General features: G+C 43.8%; 1 protein-coding gene across 1 annotated transcript in view; it reads right to left on the bottom strand.

The window, feature by feature from the left end:
- Nucleotides 1-17552, bottom strand: part of LOC146805529 (lysozyme g-like) — a 289631-nt gene extending 272079 nt beyond the window's left edge. The window contains exon 1 of the mRNA XM_085620520.1: nucleotides 17417-17552. Coding sequence (XP_085476646.1) covers nucleotides 17417-17552 — 136 coding nt within the window. The remainder of the gene's footprint in view (nucleotides 1-17416) is intronic.
- Nucleotides 17553-17897: the final 345 nt, after the last annotated feature.

Genomic DNA, 17897 nt, shown 5'->3' with positions numbered 1-17897 from the left:
ATATAAAATATGTGCTGGGGAGTGTAACGTTGCATATGCACTGTGACTAAGATATGGATCCCAGATTGTAATATGTATGGCATAGCGCTGCGCGTTATAACATACACATCGAGGAAGGCACGTTAGATGGGGCAATATAACCCGTGCGAAGGCAAGTGTGGCATGACATATTCACGGGGTGGTGTTACAGTGCACATGGGCTAGAGAGTGTCATAGCATACGCACTAGCTGGTGGAATACAACACAGAGATGTGAGGCAATCGGCTGGCACTGGTGGGTGTAACACATTATTGGGCTCAGCCAGGAGCACGCTGTGACTCTCAAGTGAGGTTCGTCTCCTTTCCAGAGAGTAAAATAAAAAGTATTACACATCCGGCGGTGGATGTGTTTTTTATTAACCGTGAGGGGGGTTTCTTGCATAGTTTGGTCGAATTTTTGTCGAATCCCCTTTGAATGGCTTGGTGTGCGTGTATATTAAATGTGCCCGTCAATAGCTACCCATGTTTGTATAAATAAACAACAAGGGTGTCTACTTGGAGAGTACCCACCGGCGGGGGCGCCGGGATTAGGCACGGTAGGGCGGCAGACACGTCAGAGCTTCACTAGCGGTGTAAATACATTCCATGTGGATTCATTCTATGCATAGTCACCTTTTAATGAATATCACGCAAATCGTCATGGTGATAGGTACATACGGTTTGTCCAGCATGTCCTAGGTGTTTTTATAAATATATATATTTTAAAAAAATTAAAAAACAAAGGCCGGCCCCGGGGGATGGGTCCCTGGAGCCATAAGTGGCCTGAGGAGGGGGGCAATGCAGCCCCCTCCTAAAGGATTTAAATAAAAAAAAGGCCATGACCCGGGGTTGGGGTCCCCGGGGCCGATTAAGGCCTTGGGAGGGCCAAATTTATTTCTTTCAACAACAAAAAATTAGGGTGCATGCCCTGGGGGATGGGGTCCCCAGGGCCAGTAAATTAGAAAAAGAAGGGGGGCCACACAGCCCTCCTTCTTAAAAAAATAAAATAAATAAAAGACCGGCATCGCGCTGGAGGCCACACCCCCTCCTTGCAGCACTCTGCAAACGCGCCCCTGGCCAGTTGCAAGTTGGGGAATTAATTCCCCTTCAATACTGAGGGTCCCTGAGGGCCAACTAGCCCAACAGGAATCTCCAGTGTGCGCCAGGGAGCTGCGTTGGAGACAGGTGTTCTGATGCCACGCCCCTTTTTACACCTCTGTGCAACGCAGATCTGTGGCGCTTACTGGAGGTACCTAGTGGGCTAGTTTGACCCTAGGGACCCTTAGGATTCAAGGGGACTTAATCTCTCAACTTAGAACGGCCACAGGGCGCGTTTACACAGTGGAGAAGGGAGCGGACGGGGCCTGAGGTGACGTGTGCAAACACGCCCTGTGGCGCGTTTTAAGTTGGGGAAATAATTCCCTTTCAATCCTGAGGGACCCTGGGGGCCAACTAGCCCACCAGGTGCTTCCAGTAAGTGCCACTGCTCTGCGTTGCAGAGAGGTGGTGCAGGCCGTGCCCCTTTTTACACCTCTCTGCAATGGCGCTTACTGGACGTACATAGTGGGCTATTTTGTCCCTAGGGATCCTCAGGATTCAAGGGGACTTAATTTCCCAACTTAAAAAATGGCCACAGGGCATGTTTACACAGTGGGGAAGGAAGAGGACGGGACCTGAGGTGACGTGTGCAAACACACCCTATGGTGTGTTTTAAGTTGGGGAAATAATTCCCCTTCAATCCTGAGGGCCCCTGGGGCTAACTAGCCCACCAGGTGCTTCCAGTAAGCGCCACTGAGCTGCGTTGCAGAGAGGTGGTCCAGGCCGTGCCACTTTTTACACCTCTCTGCAACACAGCTCTGTGGTGCATACTGGAGGTACCTAGTGGGCTAGTTTGACCCTAGGGACCCTTAGGATTCAAGGGGACTTAATCTCTCAACTTAGAACGGCCATAGGGCGCGTTTACACAGTGGTGAAGGGAGGGGACGGGGCCTGAGGTGACGTGTGCAAACACGCCCTGTGGCGCGTTTTAAGAGGTCGTTTTAATCCCCTGCCCTATTATATACTAGGGGCTTACAGAGGAGGTCATGCTGATCACAGGGGGACCCCCAATGCATAGTGTTCCTTAGTGTATGTAGGTGTTTTCACTGTATTCTGAGTGCCTTTTAACATAGCACTGGCTCTAGGACTGGTTAGTCAGACTCAGTTACCACCAGTATCCGTCTGAAAATGTTGAGGGTACAGGATGATTTTGCAACAAGGCTTCTTTCTGCTCTTCTGTTTGTTCTTTCTGCACGTTATCCTTCTTCCTGCACTTTTCTTCGTCTTTGAGGACTTCTGTTGCTTCTTTCTGCATTTCTTTTTTTTCTTTCTGTGCGTTTTTTTCTTCTTACTTCACATGTCCTATCTCTGTAGGCATAGTTAGAAATTAGCATTTAAAAAACCTTTGAAATTCACTGAAAAAACCATAGGTTTCAGGCACGTTATAGTTAGGAATTAGCATTTAAAAAACCTTAGAAATTCACTGAAAAAAACATAGGTTTCAGGGGCGTTATAGTTAGCTGGACTTTTCACTCGTACAAAACCATTGAAATTCCCCCATTATAGTTAGTTCAGCTAACTATAACTCGCGCGCCCGCAATGCACTGCTGATGACGTCACATATTACATCAATCATGACATGGTCAGTGACATCACTCATGACATCACTGATGACATCTCAAATGACATCACTAATGACATCACTGATGACATCATCCTTTTGATAGAGTGGCAGACCTCCTCTTCCCCTAATAAAACCTTTAGTACACACATTCAAAAATAGAAACTACAATGTTCAAAACAATGGACATACCAATACCAGTTACAACAACCTATTGAGTAATTCTAAGATCCACATACACATCCACTCATTCACCAACAGTCCTATACAGTCACTCATACATGTACTCACTCATCATATGTACTCACACACCTATTCATCCTGTTACACAACGCCACTCATCCATAGAGTTACTCACACACATAGTCACTCATGCTAATAAAAATCAAACATCCATTTACTTGCATATACAGTTATACACACACCACCACACTTACTTCTACAGAAACTTACACATACTTAGTCTTTTAAACAATCACTTATAGAAACACATACTTGTTCATACAGGAACTCTTTCAATCTCTCACTCTCAGATATACTCACTTATATACACCAACAGTCACATATACTAGTTTAAAACATATGTAGTTACTCATAAAGACACTATTGAGACAGTCTATCACTCACTAACACACCCATGCACACACTCATCCACCCATACAGTCCTGCACACATGCTGTCTTCAACACATACAAACAGTGAGTCACTCATTCATGCACCTATGCACTACGTAATACCCCCCACCGAACCATACAGGCACTCAGACACTCATACTGATACTCAAAAAACCAACTAATAACCTATATAGACACTCATGTAGCTACTCCCCAACCCATGCAGCCACTTATACACAAAGTGAGGGACTGATACAGATATTTACACATTTAAACATTACTCACTAAGCCATGTATTCACTAAGATACACTTAATCAGTCAGTTATACAATCAATTTTTCAAAAACAAATCATCCATTTAGACACTTATATACCCATTTATTCTTCCATCGACCTTGAGATATACATATATAAAACATATGTAATTTTCAGAAAAACACACATTCACTGGATGATGTCATCAGAGATGTCATTTGAGATGTCATCAGTGATGTCATGAGTGATGTCACTGACCATGTCATGAGTGATGTAATATGTGACGTCATCAGCAGTGCATTGCGGGCGCGCGAGTTATAGTTAGCTGAACTAACTATAACTGGGGAATTTCAATGGTTTTGTATGAGTGAAAAGTCCAGCTAACTATAATGCCCCTGAAACCTATGGTTTTTTCAGTGAATTTCTAAGGTTTTTTAAATGCTAATTCCTAACTATAACGTGCCTGAAACCTATGGTTTTTTCAGTGAATATATATATATATATATATATATATATATATATATATATGAGCATTGGTGCCCCTGTGCTCATGACTGAACCATTCTGTCATGAGGACAAGGGCAGGAAATCCCTTTGCTGCAGACAGCAGAGGGATTTCCTTTTCTCCTCCAAAGCCTCGGGAACTAAGAAAGAGCTTCCCCAGCTCCCCAGGCCCCCTCTCTGGTTTCTGAGCAATGACGATCAGCGCACACATCACGCTGTCATCATTGCACAGAAACCGAAACTGAAATGAGCCTTTAGGCTCATTTCAGTTTCACTTTTTATGTGCTCAGGGGGCTATCTCAGCACCCCGGGCATATAGAAAGACAAGAGAGGTATCATTGGAAAGGGGAGATCCAGTGGATACCTGCTTGGGGATTGCCCCAGGAGGGCGATCCCCAAGCAGTGATCCACCCACTAGACACGAAGGAGGGGGGAACGGCCCCTTGGGCGAAGGCTTTTGCTCCCCCCATATTTATTTGGTGTGATTTAGTCTTTTCGCCCTCCGGTGGGCAAAAAGCCCACTAGATGCCACAGATTTCATTTTTTGCTGCATAATTTATTAGGGTGGGGGCTGTCCATAAAGCACATGTCCATGCCCCCACCCCTCAAAATGTATAGCCTTTCTGTCCCCCCTGGGGAGCAGTTGGGGCAGTAGACCCCAATCTGCCCCCCGGGAGGGGCAAAAAGCCCACTATACCCCAGGGATTTTTTTAAAATTATAATTTGTGGTGGGGGCTGCACAATATGGGAATGCCCATACCCCCACCAACCCCCTGCAAAAATGACAGCCTTTCTGCCCCCCTGAGGGGCAGATGGGGCATTAGCCCCAAATCTGCCCTCCGGGGGGGGGGCAAAAAGCCCAGTAGACACTAGGGATTTTTTGGGCAAATTTTAATTAGGATGGGGACATTGGCGTGCCCGTTTTGGGCAGCCCCTACCCTAATTAAAATTTGCCCCAAAAACTCCCTGGCATCTAGTGGACTTTCTTCCCCCTCAATCTGCCCTGCTGGGGGGCAAAAAGCCCACTAGATGCCAGGGATTAAATTGGGGCAAATTTGAATTGAAATTGAAAAACTCATTGGACACTCCTTGTAATAATAGGTTGTTTTGTGATAGGTAATTTTGATGTCGCCTCAATAGGTTTTGGGCCCTAGCCTGTCGCGGGTACTTGACCCACCCACGCGAGTGGGGTATCATTTTTATCGGGAGACCTGGTGGAACGCTGGGTGGGAGGAAATCTGTGGATCCACATAGATTCCAGAACTTTCCCACATAGAAATTTGAAAAAAAGTGATTTTTTTTCCAGATAAATTTGAGGTTTGCAGGGGATTCTGGGTAGGAAAACGTTAGGGGATCCACGCAAGCCATACTTCGCTGGACTCCCCCGGGTGTCTACTTTTCAGAAATGTGTTGGTTTGGTAGGTTTCCCTAGATTGCCGCCGAGCCCATGGTCAAAACCTCATGGAACCCACCTTGCAAACCCAGGTTGTTTTTTGATAGGTAATTTTGATGTAGCCTCAATAGGTTTTGGGCCCTTGCTTGTCGTGGGTACTTGACCCACCCACACGAGTGAGGTATCATTTTTATCTGGAGACCTTGGGGAACGCTGGGTGGGAGGAAATTTGTGGATCCACGGTGATTCCAGAACTTTTCACTACAGAAATGTGAGGAAAATGTGGTGTTTTGGACAATTCTTTAGGTTTGCAAGGGATTCACCCCATCCTGTATTTCCCTGGGTGTCTAGTTTTCAAAAATGTATAGGTTTGCTAGGCTTCCCTAGGTGCCTGTAGAGGTAGGGTTCAAAAACTACAGCTATGCACTTTTCCAAAAAAGAGTCATTTTTCACTGTGAAAATTGTAGTGTGTCTACGTTTTGTTTTGCGCCGTTTCCTGCCACGGGCACTAGGCTTACCCACGCAAGTGAGGAACCGTTTTTCTTGGAAGATTTTGGGGAGCAGAGGGTGAGTGGAAATTTGTGCATCCACGCAGATTCCAGAACTTTCCACCACAGAAATGTGAGGAAAATGTGTTTTGTTGGATAATTGTTTAGGTTGTGAAGGGATTCTGGGTAACAGAACAAGGTGAGAGGCAGTCAAGTCACCCCATGCTGGATTTCGCTGGGTGTCTAGCTTTCAAAAATGTATAGGTTTGCTAGATTTCCCTATGTGCCGGCAGAGCTAGGGTTCAAAAACTACAGCTAGGTACTTTGCCAAAAAAGGGTCTTTTTTCACTGTTAAATTGTGATGTGTCCACGTTGGGTTTTGCGACATTTCCTGTAGCGGCCACTAGGCTTACCCACACAAGTGAGGTACCATTTTTCTCTGAAGACTTTGGGGAATGCGGGGTGGGTGGAAATTTGTGGATCTATGCTGATTCCAGAACTTTCCACCACAGAAATGTGAGGAAAATGTTGTTTTTTGACAATTTTTTAGGTTTGTAAGGGATTCTGGGTAACAGAACCTGGTGAGAGGCAGTCAAGTCACACAATCTTCGATTCCCCTAGGTGTCTAGTTTTCAAAAATGCATAGGTTTGCTGGGTTTCCCTAGGTGACAGAGCTAGGGTTAAAAAACTACAGCTAGGCACTTTGCAATAAAAGGGTAATTTTTCATTGTGAAAATGTGTTGTGTTCACGTTGCGTTGTGAGCCGTTTCCTGTCGTGGACACTAAGCCTACCCACACAAGTGAGGTACCATTTTTATTGGGAGACTTAGGGTAATTTAGATTTGTAAAGCAACTGTTATTACCTATTGACTTTCGATGCATTTCTGCCTTCCAAATGAAAGACAATGTGTAAAAAAAGAAGTAATTTTGAAAAATGATCGATATTTCTCTTGCTAGTATGAGTATTCCCAGCTACGGAAATGTGCAAATATCTACTGTTTCTAAACTCTATATTTTGCTCTCATTTCAGAAATACATAGGTGTCTTTCATACCGATTTTTCCATGTATACATTTTCCCAGAATAATTGCTATATACCCGGTACAGAATAAAAAACCATTGCATGTTGCTGCTCAGTTTTTGGCTCTGGGTTCGTCGGGTTCTTGGTAAACCTACAAGTCCTATGTATCCCTACAACCAGGAAGGTCCATCGGATGTAACGGTATATTGTTTTCAGACAGTTGTCATAATTAGAAGAAGTTACATGTGAAAACGTTGACACAAAAGGCTGTTTTTTCCAACTAATTTTCAATTTTTCCTATATTTAACTGTTAGTTTCTATAAAGAAACTTTGAAGGATCTACACAATTGACCCCTTACTGATTTCAAAATATTATCTACTTTTCCAAAGTGTATAGCTTTCCTGGATCCATTATTGCTTTCAAATCCATTTCCACCATTAACTGGAAGAAGGTTGAAAGCATAAAAAATAGCAAAAATAGGCAATGTCCCAGAAAAATGCCAAAACTGTGTAAAAAAACTATGGTTTTCTGACAAAAGTCTGCTTGTCCCAGGAAGCTGGGAAGACGGTGATTTCAGCACCACAACCCCTTTTTGTATACCATTTGCAGAGAAAAAACAGACACTTTAATCTGTAGCCCTTTTTTCGCATTTTTCCCCCAAAAAGCTAAATTTAGCAGCATGGATCAAAAACAGCAAATGGGAATTAGAACACATAAACAGATACAGTTAAATGTAAATATCATTCCTCTCGTAAGTGTGTGCTTAATTCCTCGTCCAAATTATGACCTTCTAGAGGGGGAAATAGAGTTCTGCAACTTTGCAAACGCGAATCCAAATGGATAATAGAACTCGAAACCAAATATCCTAAAGGTCCTAATCTGGATGAGGAATTAAGCACACACTTATGAGAGGAATGATATTTACATTTAACTGTATCTGTTTATGTGTTCTAATTCCCATTTGCTGTTTTTGATCCATGCTGCATGTTGTATTTTAATATGCACGTCTTACTATGCTGTCAATAGTAAGTCAGATCTGATTTTAACATCAAGTTTCTATTTTCTCCTTACACAGGAGGAAAGGAAGGGTTGCTCCACCTGCGGCCTGTCTCATTTGATCTGTCCTCCCTACCCTTTTCTTCCCGTCTTGTGGGTCCACTCCAGTTAAGATTTAGCATCTAATTTTATTCTTTCACTTTTCTCACTTATGTCACTTTGTTCTACAGGAGGTTTTAACTTAGCGCTCAACCCTGTATGTCCACTAGTGTCCTCTTCACTTAATTAATCAGTGTATGGACAACCATGAGTATATGCACACAGCTCTGTACTGCTTGTCTTGTCAGAGTAGCTATATCAGTTTGTAATGTACCACTGATACTGTTATCATTTACGGCGATAAACACTAACATTTACCACTATGGTAAGTCCAAGCTACCCTGTTTATTTACTTGGTCACTCCGGAGCACCTTCTGACATATTCACATTGTCCAGGCACTGGTCTCAATACATGCCTATACACCACTATGGTGAATACATATTGTCTGTATCCAGTGTGACCATTTAGATGTCCATTACACGTAGTAAGGTTGTACTTAGACACGTTAATACGATAGATCGACATAACTATCCTGCCACTATGGTAACCCCACCAGTGTATACGAGGGAACATCCATTGTTTAAAATGTGTATATGACTGCTTCTGCAGGTCGCAGTGTCTGACGACCTAGGATCAATGGACAACAATGTTAGTTATCGGACGGCAAAAGCAATAACTGATTTATTAACTATGCACATATTGGTTCATCCATTGTCTAAGTTGCATACTATATGTATTATTTTAACACAAATACAGGAGATGCACGCTAGGAATGTACCTATTTTGCCTATTTAAATATGCCCACCGCAGTTTTACAGATTGTATCGCCATGTAAAGTCCGTCATTACTGTTGCGCAATTGTCCATGTAATGCCTCCTCACTTTCATGCTCACTGTGTGAACAAGACAGCTTGTCTGTTGAAACGCTTTACCGATTAAACCGTACCTGGTTTATTTTCTGAGTGTGCGTCCTTCTTGTGAGAATTTTGTGAAACATAAATTCACCGGGAGGCTTCTACGGCATGATGCACCACCTGTCAATGGGCCTGAACTCCAGTAAATGTGGTCATTCTATGGTTATATTGCATCGAGGAGTTTGGAAAAGAAAATACCGCGAGTGTCTGAGGATCGTAGGATCATCAAGCGCGTCCCAGAGGTAGGTGTCCTCTCCCCCCTGGTTGGGGGTGTGTGGTACGGGGAGAAGGGGTGGTGTTTCGCAAGAGGTGTTCCTCATCTCTGCCTGCTATGCGCCAATGGGTAGACACCGTCCCTCTGGCCGGCGCTTGCACCGAGCAAAGTAAGGCAACATTGAGAGACCGTGCAGTTTGATTTTCCGCATCACTGCCTTTATCTATAATTGATCACGTGGTCGCTAACAATAACAATCCCCTACCATTCTGTTGCGGTCAAACGGAATGTCTTGATGATTAGCCTGCCTCACGACGTATCATTGACCACACTTTTCATTTCGTGTGCGGCAACAGGAACCTCCAATCTGGTGGAAGGAGAACAAAACCAGATTAACTTTGAACAAAGTTTTTAACTTACATCAGACATTGTGTTAACGAGTGACTCCTGTGGAGTCCATTTTGGCTCACATACTGCTCTATTAGCATGGATACAGAATCAGATCCCCCTACAGCTGCACAAACATTGCTTACACAAGCTCCAGGAAAGGGAACCATTGTGAAAACTATACAACAAGTTGACACCTCACTCCATGCAAAATTGAGACGCCTAGAAAAACTCAAGAAATCTGAGACCGCCAAGTGGTGGGAAGCCATCTCACTACAAAATTATGTCGACAAACAAATGGTGCACTTCGTATCTATATAATGCCATCATATGAATCGCCAAACCCCCGCATGCTACAAGATTGGCAAGAAAACTCAGCCAACAGTTCCGGGAATATGCTCAATATATTAATCAAATATGCGTGGGAGGACAGAGAGGCAATCCTATTTGAGATCAACACCCTTGAAAATGAATTAACCAAAAGTAACGAGCAAGATCTCATCAACAAATTCAGATTAGACCTCAAACCTAAACTACAGCAACATGAGGAAGACATAAAAAAACAGAAACAAAGAAAGCTTCACCAGGACGGTGTGGATTACGACAGTGGCCGCATCCTAACTTACAGTCACAAATATGACTATCTATACGAGGATTTACCATCACCCAGAGTAGAAAACAGTACTACACCAGCCGATGCTGAAAACCTAATAGCTGAAGCAAGTGGATCTGATACTGATATCTCAATATCTACCGTCAGCTCAGTCTCTGAAAGAGAAGCCCCCGTGGTAAATTTTTTAGATGAATTTTGGGTCTTAAGAAAAGGCCGTCAAACACCTAGAGCAACCCTGCAACCAACCCAAGGGAGATGGAGAGCACAACGGGGCAGAGGATGAGGAAGAGGAATAGGGAAGGGAGGAGCAAACGGAGATGCAAGCAAAGAAAATAAAAAGAATCCAAGCGGCAACATCAAGGAGTCCATGGGAAACACATCGAGAGGCTCAAGAAGCAGGAAATAATGGATCCAGACATGGTTAATAAAACCATTGTGAATCTCAGCACTCAACATCTTACGTACTTGGAAAAAAGAAGCCTATGCCTGGGCCTCACCTTTTGTCCCACAGAGTAATTTAACTACTCCAATACACGCATTGACTTATACAAATTTGTCAGAAAGGTAAAATTAAAGAAATGACATTTACTGTATAAAAGTGATAATTATAATCAAACTCCCAGAAGCGATTCCACCAGCCGCCCCTTCTCTAACCTGACTATCGAAGACGCAGAAACCTTGCATAACATGCATGACCTTGCTATGTGGTGTGAAACTTTCACGACTACTCCTAATGAAATGTGGGATCCAGATGTCCCAACTGACCGTACTGTTTCTACAAAATTCAAACCACGATCCATATTTTGCCCTTACCTACTCCATGACAACATTGATACCTTCCACAATGTTGACACGCAATCACTTCTTAAATTGAAACATCAAACATGTAAGAATGTCATGTTTAACTTAACTGCCAAGCAAAAAGAGCTACTTAAAGTTTTGGCAGAAGACATGTGTGGACAAGACAGCTTGTCTGTCAAAATGCGTTACCAAATAAACCGTACCTGGTTTATTTCCTGAGTGTGGGTCCTTCTTGTGAGAATTTTGTGGAACAAATTCGCCGGGAGGCTTCTCCGGTGTGACGCACCACCTGTCAACGAGCCTGAACTCCAGCAAATGGCAAATGAGGTCGTTCTTTGGTCACATATATATATATATATATATATATATATATATATATATATATATATATATATATATATTTATATATATATATACACACACACACACACACACACATATATACTGTATGAGACAATTAATATGTTCATCACTTGTTAAGATAGGACCATGCGACTACAGAATTATATTGGTCATTTACGTCGCAAGTAATGTCTTAATAAGCACTGGAGTTTTACATGAGATCGTCCTAAAGCATCAAATATGTAATTTGTATCGTGATAAAAAATCGATTGCAATGTAAAACTACAAGTCTCACAATGCTTCATCATGGGTAATAGTGGTGACTGAGTAAAATAGTGGAAAGTGACAAGGGACTGTATGTACTACCGTGATCAAGACTGTGATCGTCGAAACGAGTAGGAGGAGGAGAGTGATGGTCTGAATAAAGAGCTGTAACATCCAAGGAGAGTGCCATGTATTTCTTCAAATTGTTGAAAATATTGTTGTGAGAATCAACCCTTTTCTCTCTGTGACCACCAGCTGAATTGTGCTCTCCCCGCCAAGGACTGTTTTGTTGAATCATATATATTTTTTTTTTCACTGAAAAAACAAAGGCTACCGGGATTTTATAGTTAGGCTCAGATTAAATTCATGCAAGCATACAAGCACTCACACACTCACATAACCACCTACATACCCATTCACATACCTATACAAGCACTCCCATTTCCATTGACTCACCCATAAGTCCATTCACACAGACACTTACTTTACAATACAGCCACTCACACGCCAACTCACTTAACCAAACACCAACTGAAACAAGTATTCCCTCGCACATACAGCCACTCAATCATACAACTGTTCAGACACTCACTCACCCATACTGTCTCTTATACATCCACTTATACAGCCAGTCACAGAGCCACTCACTCACCCATACAGCCACTTACATACCCACTCACTCACCAACATAGTCACACACACAGACACTTACTCACATAGCTACTCCCACCCAATTATACAACCATACAGCAACTCACACACCTACTCACAGACCCGTACAACCACCAGATAAGCACTCACACACAGATACACACAGCCACTCACATATTATATGTTAGAATTAGTATCACTCAGTAGTAGTATACCCAGTACACTATTTTAACTTTTGTTGTGCTTTGGTATATATGTTTGACACTAATAAACATTTAGAAAACACTAACTCACTGAATGATGTCATCAGTGATGTCTTTTGAAATGTCATCAGTGATGTCACTGATTATGTCGCGTGATGTAAAATGATTGTGAGGTCTTAAACAATGCATTGTGGAGCCAAAGTTATAGTTAACGCAGCTAACTTTAGCTGCTGAATTTCATTGGTTTTATACAAGTAAAATCTGAGCCTAACTATAACATCCCTGTAACCTTTGGCTTTTCTTAGTGAATTTCTGAGTTTTTTAAATTCTGTTCCCAACTATAACAACCCTGTAACCTTTGTTTTTTTCAGTGAATTTTGTAGTTTTTTATGCAATTTCCTAACTATAACGTCTCTGTAACCTTTGGTATTTTGAGTGAATTTATAAGTTTTTAAATTTTGTATTTCCTAACTGTAACCTGTAACCTTTGAGACGGAGTGTGTGAGTGAATGCATGAGTGTCTCAGTGAGTGTGTGAAGGAGGGCGTGAGTATCTCAATGGGTGTTTGACTTGGTGTGTGCATGTCTCAATGGGTGTGTGAGTTTATGTGTGAGTGTCTGAGTGGGTCTGGGAGTGTGTGCATGAATGTCTGAGTGGGTACATGTCTGTCTGAGTGAGAGTCTTAGTGGACCAGTGAGTAGGTGTGAGAGTGTCTGAGTGGGTTTGCGAGTGCCTCCATTAGTGTGTGTGTCAGTCTGTGAGTGCGTGCATGAGTGTCTGAGTGGGTCTGTGAGTGGGTACATTAGACTCTGAGTGGATGTGTGAATGTCTGAGTATGTCTGTGGGTGGGTCCGTGAGTCTCTGAGTGGGTTTGTGAGCGGGTGTATGAGTATCTCAGTGGATTGTGAGTGAATGCATGAGTCTGAGTGGGTCAGTGAGTGGGTGCCTGAGTCTGAGTGGGTATGTGAGTGGGTGCATGAGTGTCTAAGTGGGTCTGTGAGCTGGTGTGTAAGTGTTTGGGTGGGATTGTAAGTGTGTATGTGAGCCTTTCAGGGGATTCATCCTCTGGGGTCCAGACACCATAATTGGGAAAGGGGTGCTGTGCAGCTCCCCTCCCTGGGTTGATTTTGAGGCCCCAGTTACCCCATCCCCTGGGGCTAGCCACAATACAGTGGACTGATCTCGATGCTAGGAACCTGATCCCTGGGGCCTGCCATGTCTCCTGGGTGCTATAGGCATCCAAAGTGCAGCATAGGGACCGTGGGAGAGCCTTAAGGCCCCTATGGCCCAAGCCCACTCCCTGCCTCTTGCAGGAGCCAGCATTGCTGCTGCATGGAGAGAGATGCTGGAAAGGCAGCACTGTCTGTGCAGGAGCAATCATTTCATCTTTTTCTCTGCCCGCAAGTCTGTGGGCAAGTAAAGAGGTGAAACCTCGGGCAAGATCACTTTGACAGCTCCCACCCACTGGAACTGGAGTGACATAGCAGGAGCCGGCCCTGGGGGATGGCAGTTGCCAGGGCCATGTATGGCTCACTTTGTTATTTTTCACAAGTTGCCCAATGGAGGTGGTGGTCCCTGGAGCTCTGTAAGGCCTGGAAGGGGGCCACACAGTCCCTCTCCAATGTTTTAAAACATTTTTGGCAAGAGAGGTGTGCTGGTACCTGGGGCCCAGGGGGTCTGCCCCATCAGTGTTTGTTAAGTGGTGGTCCCAAGAGCTCAGGAGGTTCCGCATGGCCCCTCCATCAATGTTTGTTTATCTCCGAAGAGGTGATGTTCCCCGGGGCTTCTAAAGCCACAGGAGGGAGGCCCCTTGCACCCCTCTCCTTTTTTATGAATAAAGTCCCCTCCCAAATACAATGCCCCGTGACATGACCCACCCAGGTGCTCTCTTCAAAACAAGTTTGTTAGCTTATGCTTGTTTTTGTTTGAATTTATGCTGTAAATTCATGAATTTTGCAAATTTGTGGCAAAAATAAAAATAATGAACCCCAAGGCATGGCAGTCAAGGAATTCCTTCTCTCTTTTCTTTTTTTCAGTATTTTTAATGGGTCATGGCTGAAGTTGAGTCCCAAAATGGCTGCCAACACTTCCTGTTTGAAGTGCTGGCAGCCAATCAGAGATCTGCATTTTCCTGCACAAGTTCATTTTTCGTGAAACAATCGGGATTGCAGATAAACTGAAAGTGTGCCCTGTAAACCAATATCCACCTTCCTCCCAATTTTGGTGTAATTTTATCCCGTTGCAGTCCTATTTAAAACTCCTATGGGAATTAAATAGGAAACAAACTTTTTCGACCCCCCCATTTTCTCATTCCCGCTTGATGAATTACCCCAAAACCTTTGATGCACAACAAGACAAGACAATATCGTGAAGATTCCTCAAACAGTACCAAAGAAATAGGCAAGTCAAAAAATATGTTTTCTATGGAAACATGGCCCGAACTATAACTACCTCCTGGCAAATGCCGGGAGGTATCTACCTCTTGTGGCGAATGAAGGCGTGCAGCCCACACATTGGGGGTGCTTTTAGTCCAGCATGTCTGCCTATGCGCTTATCATGCCAAATTTCTCATCTTCAATACTTCACAAGAACTCAGCATGCCCAGCAATTAAAGGCAACAATTCATCTTTATTTTGGCATGTGTGAAAATCAACGCATTTCGGTGTTAGTGTTTGCATTTGAGATGTCTTCAGTGATGTCACTGACCATATCATGAGTGATGTAATATGTATGATCATAAGCAGTGGATTGCGGGGGTGCGAGTTATAATTAGCTCAGCTAACTATAACTGCTGAGTTTCTCTGGTTTTGTACAAGTGAAATCTGAGGCTAAGTATAATGTCTCTGTAACCTTTGTTTTTTTCAGTGAATTTCTAAAAAACAAAAATCCATTCCCTAACTATGACGTTCTTGTAACCTTTGTTTTTTTCGGTGAATTTCTAAGGTTTTTTACATGCTAATTCCTAACTATAACAAACCTATAACCTTTGGATTTTCAGTGAATTTCTATGGTTTTTTAACTAGTAGTCACGTTTGCAGAGTGGTGGCGAAAGGGGGCATGGCCTTCGACCAGCTCTCAGGAATTCCACTATGTATGTGTAGGACTGACAGGATGTACAAGGAGGGCTTCTTTGCCTCCAAGGTCCCTCAAGAGAAAAGTGGACTTCATCTCCCAACTAGTAGTGCTCCATGAGCTGCATTTGCAGAGTGGTCAAATAGGAGGGCATGGTCTCCAAAGATCACTTAGCAATCCCACGGTGTGGGACTTATTGAAGATAACAGGAGGGGTAGTGGCCCCCAAGAAAATCCTTGGGGGCCAACTACCTCTTCTATTACCTCCAGTAAGACCCACACAACAGGATTTGATGAGACCTGATAGAAGGCCATGCCCCCTTTCTCTACCACTCATGCCTCATGGTACCCTACTAGTAGGGGGATGAAGTCCATTCGGGTATTGAGGGTCCTTGGGGGCCAACCACCCCTCCTGTTAACTCCAGCAAGTCCCACACAGTGGGTTTGCTGAGAGGATTTCAGGGGCCATACCCCTGTTCTCCACCACTCTGCTAACAGGCCTCCTGGCGTGCTACTAGTTGGAGCATGAAGTCCCATTGAGGGCCCTTGGGGGCCAAAAAGCCCTTCTGTTACCTCCAGTAAGCCCCACACAGTGGGATTGCAGAGAGGTAGTCGGAGGCCACGTCCCTTTTCTCCACCACTCTGCAAAGGCAGTGGCGGATCCTCTGCTATGGGGAGAAGCTTCGCACCACTGCTTTTAAGCAGTGCAACAACTTTAAGTTATTATAATTTTATGTTTCTGTGCAGCTTTGCGGGTGGGTAGAGCTGCTCTGCTCTTGGAGCAGGGCAGAAGAGGAGTGGTTTGCCCACTCCCAAGTGCACATGACTGTTTGACCGGCTCTTTAGGGTTGCCCAAAACAGTCATGCACATTTTACCTGTTCTCCATGCAGGCATTACTGCCTGCATGGAGAACATGCCCAGGCACCATTCCCTGTCTCTGCCGCAAATCAGGATGCTCAGACCAATCACAACACTGCATTGCAGCATTGTTATTGGTCAGGGAAGCCTGACTGTGCTTTCTGTTCCAAGAGTCAAGATTAGGAGAGCAGGAGCAGAGACGCGGGACCTTGCGGCAAGGTAAGTGTTATTTTGTATATTGCGCACAACCCCCTCATACCCTTCTGCCCCATTCCCCTGCGCCCACCCCACCAACTGCAAGCCAGGCTGACCGCCACTGTGCAAATGTGCCTCCTGGTGCACTACTCATTGGGGGAAGAAGACAACTTTAGTCCTGAGGCCCTCAGGAGTCAAAGGGACCTCATCCTATCTAACTCTGCATAGTCCCTCAGTGCCAGGCTACCTGTGCGCAGTTACCAGGTTATGCATGATGATTGTCTTGCATGTGCAGCTCTCACACATGTGCACACATGTTTACGTGTAGCCTTCCAGGTGGCCCTTAACCTTTCTGCGTTGCAGCAGCTTTATCTTAATAGGAGACACTGGTTGTAAACACTTGCAGTCCTTTAACCATGTGGTTACTATGGGTGAGGCAGCTGTTGTGAGGCTCACCTACAGTAAAAAGGTCCAATTCCAGGTAATCCAAAAACCAAAAATCTGGGCGTACTAAATGGGCATTCAACACATTTTGCTATAGGTGTAAAATGGGAGATAATCACCAGTGCATAGTGAGGGTGTAGCCTATGAACACACACAGTGTACATACTATAACAAAATGTGCCACATTACACCACATAATTTGTCTTCTTCTGCTGCATAATTTAGTCAACCCTGTTGCATAATTTGGCACCCCCCATAATATAATTCTATTGGCCCAGGACTGTATGCTTCTTGAAGTTATGCACAATAAAGTTATATTTACATAAAATGAGATGGAGAATGAGTTTATTGGTTCATGCTATTCAGTACTGACCAAAATATGATAGTCTATCAGGAATGAAATGGTACCTACCACAATATGATAGCTTCTCTCGCATTGCGGTTGCACAGCTAGCCCCAGTTGTCGGAACCTCCATGATATTTCCATAGCATCCCGATTTTGAGGTGTAACCTAGACTTGGTGAACAAAAAAGATATTGCCATACCATGTTTAGAAAATTGTGAATGTGTGCATGCTCACGAGTCGGCATTTCCAGCTCCTTGTGACATATTTAAATTTTACTGTACCTGTTATTTGCTATTTCTATCAAATCTTCATGGAACCTAGCACCAGTTGGGGTGAGTAACTGGAAAGGTTGCCTCAGCGGCTTACAAATGAGTGTGACCAAATCATGCAGTGTGGTCCCATGCGCTTCTCCACCCACTCTCTACAGGTCCCAGAACAATGTTCTCATTCTTTCCACCTTCATTAGCATGGCTAAATGTATTCTGTTTTATTTAACCTATACCCTGGCAAGGAGGTTCTGATTAGGACTTCATTTTTCACTTTTCTA

Source organism: Triturus cristatus, chromosome 8, assembly GCF_964204655.1.
Source record: "Triturus cristatus chromosome 8, aTriCri1.1, whole genome shotgun sequence".
In the NCBI taxonomy this organism is placed as follows: Eukaryota; Metazoa; Chordata; class Amphibia; order Caudata; family Salamandridae; genus Triturus; species Triturus cristatus.
The sequence above is the reverse complement of the archived record's forward strand: the minus strand, read 5'-3'. Positions and strand labels throughout refer to the sequence as shown.